At 58.0% G+C, this 7113-nt stretch overlaps 1 protein-coding gene across 1 annotated transcript in view; it reads left to right on the forward strand.

Moving 5' to 3' along the window:
• Positions 1-6814, forward strand: part of SPSB1 (splA/ryanodine receptor domain and SOCS box containing 1) — an 11696-nt gene extending 4882 nt beyond the window's left edge. Inside the window, exon 2 of the mRNA XM_021683417.1 lies at positions 4830-6814. Coding sequence (XP_021539092.1) covers positions 4830-4957 — 128 coding nt within the window. The 3' untranslated portion in view covers positions 4958-6814. The remainder of the gene's footprint in view (positions 1-4829) is intronic.
• Positions 6815-7113: the final 299 nt, after the last annotated feature.

Below are 7113 nucleotides of genomic sequence, written 5' to 3' on the forward strand. Positions count from 1 at the left end.
GCCCCCTTCCCCTGTGCGCCGGGCAGACCCTCCCAGCAGAGTCCCTGTCCCCGTCCCCTGTGCACCAGCAGACCCTCCCCGCAGAGTCCCTGCCCCCTTCCCCTGTGCGCCGGGCAGACCCTCCCAGCAGAGTCCCTGCCCCCTCCCCCTGTGTGCCGGGCAGACCCTCCCAGCAGAGTCCCTGTCCCCGTGCAGGGGCCAGGGCAAAGGCAGAGAGTGATCAGTGTGTCCCTGTGTGACCTCCCCCACCCTCCAGCCAGCTCTGACCAAAGCCACTTGCTCTGACTCCTCAGGCCTTGAGACCTTCTGGGGCTGAAGCCACAGCTAGAGGGACTATGGTGTCACCTTCCTCTTTCCCGGGGTGAAGGGGTGGAGATGACCATTGTAGGGGGGGAGACAGGGCCCAGCGTGGCCCCCAGGCCTGCCCACTCCCTGGACATGCAGAAGGAAAAGACCTACTTGCAAGCTGCAGACTGGCCGTCACCCAAGGGAGAGTCCCTGCCCATGGGTCCTCCCCGCCCCCACCGCTTGTGACCGCATCTCCCACTTAAGGAAGGCTTTTGTCTGCATTCCTGCGTTTTCAAATGCTCCCTTTTACGGCTCCCAGAGAAGTTTGGTGAGGTTTTTTTGTGATTGTGGGTTTGGAGAGGGCTCAGCTCTTTTCCTCAAGAGGCTTTTGACTTGGTGACCTCCTCCTGGTGTCCTCCTGGCCTCCCTAGATGCCCTCCCAGGGCGCCTCACCCGCTGGTGGCTCCCACCTGCACCCGCATTCCAGCTGGGCTCCAGGGGAGTACCTAGTCAGGGGCACTAATCTCCCCAACCTGCAAGGGCTCCTTTCTGGGGGAGAGAGGCCACTTAGGAGGGAAGGGGTCATTCTGGGCCCCTTTTCCCCCAAAAGTCTGGTCATATGAGGACAACAGGCTCTCGGAGTCGGGGGAACAGGGAACCAGAGTCGCATCGTCACCCAGCCGGGTGTCAGGCATCTTTCCCTGGTTGCCAAGAACAAGGGGTCGGTGTTTTGTTTTGCTTCTTTTTTGTAAAAACCGCTTACTGTCAAGGGGAAACGCACACATAACCGGATGGTCCTCCAAGATGGCCGTCCTCCACCCATGACTTTCTAGAATCCATTTCACGGAGCATTTTCACTGTAAGCTACGTGCAGGAGTAAGCATGCAGTCAGTCAGTCTCCGGACCGGTGAAGACGATGGGTGAGAATGAGAACGTGGCTGGGTCAGGGGCAGTTCCTGACGTGAGCCATCTGTCCTTGACCTCACAGACCCAAGTTCATTCCGTGACAGCACAGCAGCAGGCTCTGAAGGCGTGGGTTGGGTTGTAGTCTCTCTGAGAAGTGCGGGACAGCCACAGGCTGGCGTGCTGGGCTGTGCATGGTCAGGACACCAGGTAATCATTCCTCCTAGACATGTGGAAGTGAGCGCAGAGACCCATCCGGTTCTGCAACCTTTGGCTCCCATAAATAGCACCTGATTCACTTCCCAATTTCTGTGCTGTAATCAGTGCCCCCCCCCCCCCCCCCGCCATTCATATAAACTATGTAAAGTTTAGGACGAGCATCTCAGCTTCCTGGAGGTGGGCCCAGCGGCCGAGGCCCCTTGCACAGGTCATCAAAGAAACTTTGGCCTTCCCTGTTTGGGAACTTCTTTGGTGGAACTTCAGGGGGTACTTGACTTTGTGGATGGAGCTGGATACAGAGCCTGCAGGCCCCCGGCAAAAGCGTTGAGGTGGGGAAGGCCTTCTCGGGTTCCGTTAGTGACCAGCTGAAATCAGGACAGACATTTTCCGTGGCCTGGTTGCCCACATCCGGTTGCACTCCTGGACTCTGCCCGGCCTTTGGAAAGCAGTCAGACCATGACCCTGTGCATCATCATTTGTTCCCTACAAGAGCCAGGAAGGAGGGGGATGACCTGTGCATGTATTTGTGGCCCCCAAGAACAGACCCATCCCTGGGCTGCTTGCATGACTGGCCGTATTTTCAGCTCAGGGTGCATCACTGCATCTGCTGTAGCTGCTTCTTCTGCAACTCATCCCGGCAGATCTGGGATGTCTGAAGGACGCATCCCTTCTGGGTTCACAACCGCTCCCTAACTGGATTATTCAGTGTGGTCCAAAGATGGTCAGGCAGAGGGAGCTCCCATGTTGGCGTAGAGAGAGCCAGACTATTGGCTGGACCTGGGTGTATATCCACATTTTAGCCCTGGCTCTCCCCTCCTCAAGCCATTTCCCCATCTGTAGATTGGGCAGGGGTGGGGACCACAGTGCCCGCCAGGAACCAAGCTGCTGCTCGTGCTGCGATGTTAATTTCAGGTCAGCTGTCACCAAAAATAAGGGAGCTGGAGCGGGGGCTGTGCAGGGCTCTGCCATTTAGAAACATTTCTTAGTGAGGGTCCCCATGGGATGCCTGAGAAACCATTAAGCTAAGAGGCTCTGATGGGAACTCCCTCTCAACCCTCCTTCCGCAGCCCTGCACGGCACTCTGGCCACATTCAATGGCTCTTGATACTTTCTCAAGTGTCCCCAGCCAGCAGGGGAAGCCCCTCTGCCTCCCCATGGGGGCTGAGCCACATTCTGGAGGGAGAAGGGGCTGGCCCGATGTGGCAGATGGAGAGAGCTCCTGAGTGGGGGAGAGGAAGGGCCGCCGAATTCCCCCACTCGATCCACTGAAGGGCCACTCAGCGTGTCCAGGCCAAGAGCCACTGGGAGGCATTTCTGGCCTTCGGGATCTCAGCGGGAGGAGACTGAAGCATCTGCTCCGGATTCCTCATCTTCCAGATGGGGAAACTGAGGCCTAGGCAGCGGGAGGGGTGTGCTCGAGGTCAGGCTGCTGGGCAGGGTGGAAATGAGGAGCCAGATGTGGGGCCGCACACACAGGATGCCTTACGATGAGGGAGACCCAAGGTTCTGTGGGCTCGCGGGCGGGAGAAGCCCGTCCCTGCTCATCAGGAGTCTGGAATGCTTGGACCCCAAAGGGCGGAAGATCATTTAGCTCATCCTCCTGCCTCTAGGCAGGGCTCCCCTTAATCATCCTGTGCTGTCCAGGAACAGCCCCGTTTCAAAGCTTTTCATGAAAAACATTGACCAATTCGGTTCCCTTTCCCGTCTCGCTGTGGCTAACGGCCCATGGGAGATGAGCAGTTGCTCGCCTTCTTTTAAAGCCAGGAATTTAGTCAGTGTGTTACCAAGCCTGAGATTTATTCTTTTCATAACAGCTCGGTTGAGATGTAATTCACAGGCTGTTCTAGTCCCGCATTTAAAGCGCATGACAGCCTTGCCACCATCAATACGATCAGCTTTAGAACACCTTCATGCCCCCCCAAAAACCTGTACTCATCAGCAGTCTCTCCCTATTCCCCCCACGCCTCCAGCTGTAGCATTTGCTCATCAATAGTTCAGTTTTTTAAATATTATTTTTAAAATTTGGAGACACACGTTGATCCACTTCTCATGGGGGGCATGGGGTCTTGAGGGAAATGTTGGGTTTGTTTTTTTTTTTTCTCAGTTTTTTGGTCACAGGGCAGTCTCAGTGTCAAGGGGAGACCCTGGCCGAAGCCACAGACGTGCTCCCTTCAGCTCTTTCCAGATCCACGACGCCGTGGGTCGGCCCTGAGCAGCTCCAGGCGTGCTCCCCTGCACCTTGCTTCTGGGAAGAGAGCCAGGAAGAGTCAAGTGCAGGGAGGCAGGGAGAGCGGGGCCCACTCTGCCCCCCGCGGCCTCCAGGGCCTGGGAGGGAGTGACTTTCACACTCCGTCTGGAGCAGAGTTTATCTGAGACTTGGGCTGCATGGAGCATCCCTTGGGGGAAGACAGGTGTCCCAGGCCATCTGGGGACATAAGGACCGAAGTGCTCATGCAGGCTGCAGCTGGAAGTCCCTCTCAAATACAGGTGCCCAAGGCAGCACCACCGTGAGCCCTGGCCTCAGTTTCCCTGGCTGTGAGATGCTCTGGCGGTGCCCGGGGCAGCCTCGAGGGTCCCGGCTGCGGCGGCTGGGCTGACATGTCCACTTCCCCTTGCCTGGGCCCCTCAGCTTCACTCCGTCAGGTGGGAAGAAGTGCGAGGACCTAGGGTTTCTATAGACACTCCCCCTTCAGGCCGTGGGGCGGCTGGGCCTGCCTCCTATAGAGTGTGTCTCTGGACCGGCATTTCTTCCATCTTCCTTGGCAGCACGGTTTGGTGGCTAAGGATGTGGTTGCTGAGCCCGGGCTGCCTGGATTCGGACCCCAGCGTGTAACCTTGACGCATCAGGCCCCCTCTGCCTCAGTGCCCTCACCAGTGAGGTGGGGACAGCTGCAGCACCCACGAGCACTGGGCTAACGTGGATTCCCTTCCCGAATGCCTGCGCGGGGTCTGGAGCTCTGGCCTGTGCTGGGACGGGCTGTCTTCCATGCGCCCGGTCGGACACGCCATGAAGGCTTGTCCGGGGGGTAAGAGGAGCGACGGCCTGGGTTCAGATCCAGCTCCTCCTGCCAGCGCTGTGACCCTGGGCAAGGTATTTGGACTCTCTATCCCTCAGTGTCCTCATCTGTAAAATGGGGATGATAATGCGGATGCCTCCCTGGGAAGGTTAAGTCCCCGAGAACAAACCGTAGTAAACCGTCGACTGAGCTGGCTTCTCCAGAGGCCTCACAAAGGTGCCCGGCCCAGAGCAGGTTCTCCGTGTTAGCGATGAACAGCTGGTTTAAAATGTGAAGTTGGCTCGTTACTAATCGTCTACTGACGCTAATTCCGCTACGATGGCTGTCCTTGTTAGCGCTGTTCGTTCTAGAGCCTTCCAGAGCTGTGCTAACGTGTCCTCGCTCTCTCCTCCGTGCCCCCAGCCGAGCCCCTGCCGCTCATGGATCTCTGCCGCCGCTCGGTGCGCCTGGCCCTGGGCAAGGAGCGTCTGGGTGACATCCACATACTACCGCTGCCGGCCTCCCTCAAGGCCTACCTCCTGTACCAATGACGCTGCACCCCTGCATCGCCAGCACGCCGGCCACCCGGTGCCGCCGCACCCTGCGCCTCGGACCGGGGTCCGGCCCCCGGGAGGAAGTGCCTGCTCTTCCTCCCCGTCCTCCCTGCCGCCCCCGCCGGCCGCCCACAGCTTGACACAGGCTCCTGCATTCCCCGTCCCCACGTTGGCAGAAGCCCCCCGCATGCCGTGTCCACAGGCCCTCTTCGGAAGAAGACACAGAGAACAGACTCCTAGGAAGCCCTCCACCGAGCCCCGACCCGCCCTCGGGGTGGCGCAGGGATCCCCGCCCCCCCCCCCGCCCCGACCTGCCAGGTCCCGGGAGGAGGTGCCCCGGCGCCAAGAGCAGATGCCAGGGGCGCTAAGAGGTGCTCAGATGGGGGCCCGGCCACCGCAGACAACACTCAGGACGTCAGGAACTCACCGCGGACACCGAGGCAGGAGCCCAAACGGAACCTCCACAGGCGCATACGAGTGCCCTGCGTCGGCCCCGGCTGTCAGCCCCCCGGTACCCTGTATTTATTCTTTTCACAATGACAAAAGCCATTTATTTATTCCATTTAGAAAGGAAACCTGGTTTCTTGCCCTCTCTCCGGAGTGTTCTGTTGCTTTGCTTCCACCTGCCCCTCCCCGGGATGTGTGCGCCCCACCCGTCCCTCTCGTGGGCCGTGGTTGTGGCTTGTCCTCACGTGGGCACAAGGGTGTCCCTGTGTGGGTCCCCGGACCTACAGTTTCCGGGCGTTCTGCTCTGGGTTCCCGAGCACATGCAGTATGAGAGTCTTGGGGGGCCCGTCCTCAAGGGCTGTGGCGCTCCCCGTGTCTCCAGGCAGGAGACAGACATCTTTGCACGTGGTTTTCCTTCTTTAGTCTTCTGTGGGGGGGGTTGTGTGTGCTTTTGCTTTCCTAGCTGAAGACCTCCCATGTGCATCCTCAGAAGCTGCCTTCCCAGAGCCGGAACTAAGAAGGGAGGATGATGAGTGGGTCTCCGGCCCCAGGGAAGCCAGGGGCGCGCGGCGGGGTGGGGAGACCAGAGTGAGGTCGTGCCCCTCGGAAGCCAGCGCAGGCCTCCACTTCGTGCCCCCGTCCGGGCTCTGCGCCCAGGGGGAGCAGCCTCAGCTCATCACGACCCCCCAGAGCCACACGAGGAGCAGGGCGGGGTGGGGCGGGGCAGCCAGCAGAAGAGGGCCGCTCGCGCCCTGCCGCAGCCCCCCCACGTAGCAGACCCCAGCCCCTGCCGCCGCACACACCGCCCCTTTGATCTTGAAGTCAACTCGCTTAGAATCTGACTTCTGTTCATTTCTGTACAGGTACAATAGATGACTTTATTTGTTTAAATGTTTAATATATATACATATATATTTGTCTGTAAGAATTACGTTTTAAACAGCTGCTGTAGGGTACCTTTAAAAAACAAAGTCTTCCCGTGGAGTATATTTTTTAAAGCACAAAATTGGTGCCAAGTCTGGGTGAGGGATGTAAATTACCCCCTTATTATTTTGAGTTTTTTTCCAAGGACGGGGGAGAAACCTTACCTGTAAGACTTTTAAAGACTTTTCCTCACTCCTGTTTCAGGGTGGGTCATGTTCTCATGAATGTTGCACACGAGAGAGTTTTACTTACACAGATGCCAGCCGAACCGCCTTGACCCAGCGTTCTCCCGCCGACGCCGGATGGATTGCGGGCTCTCGGTCATCTCTCTGCACCTCTGTCCCCGGCTTCCCAAACCTCAGCCCCACCCTTCTTTCCTCTCCTCCCAGAACCTTGTGACCTGTACAGTTTTAAAACTCCTGTTCTATTTTATGATGGTTAATAATAGTCAGTAACCTAATAAAGGAAAGTTTATTAAAATACAAAACCACTTTTGAGTCCCTTTCTGTGCCTTGGGGGGAGGGAAAGGGGTGTGGCCAAGCCCCCCCCTTCCCAGGCCCAGTTTTCAATAGATAATGAGGTGATCCCGTGGGACCCCGTGGCACAGGGTGGGAGGCCAGCCAGAGCCCCAGTGAGGAGGAGAATCCTGGAGAGGTGATCCTAGAATGTCCCCATCCCTTTTCAGAAGTTCTCGAGCCTGCAGCCCAGACTAAGACTATCTGAGCCCGATAGGAAGGATTCTGCCCATCAGTGAGAGCCTCTGGCTCTTCGGTATTCTACAG

The sequence above is a fragment of the Neomonachus schauinslandi genome, chromosome 4, assembly GCF_002201575.2.
Source record: "Neomonachus schauinslandi chromosome 4, ASM220157v2, whole genome shotgun sequence".
Taxonomy (NCBI): Eukaryota; Metazoa; Chordata; class Mammalia; order Carnivora; family Phocidae; genus Neomonachus; species Neomonachus schauinslandi.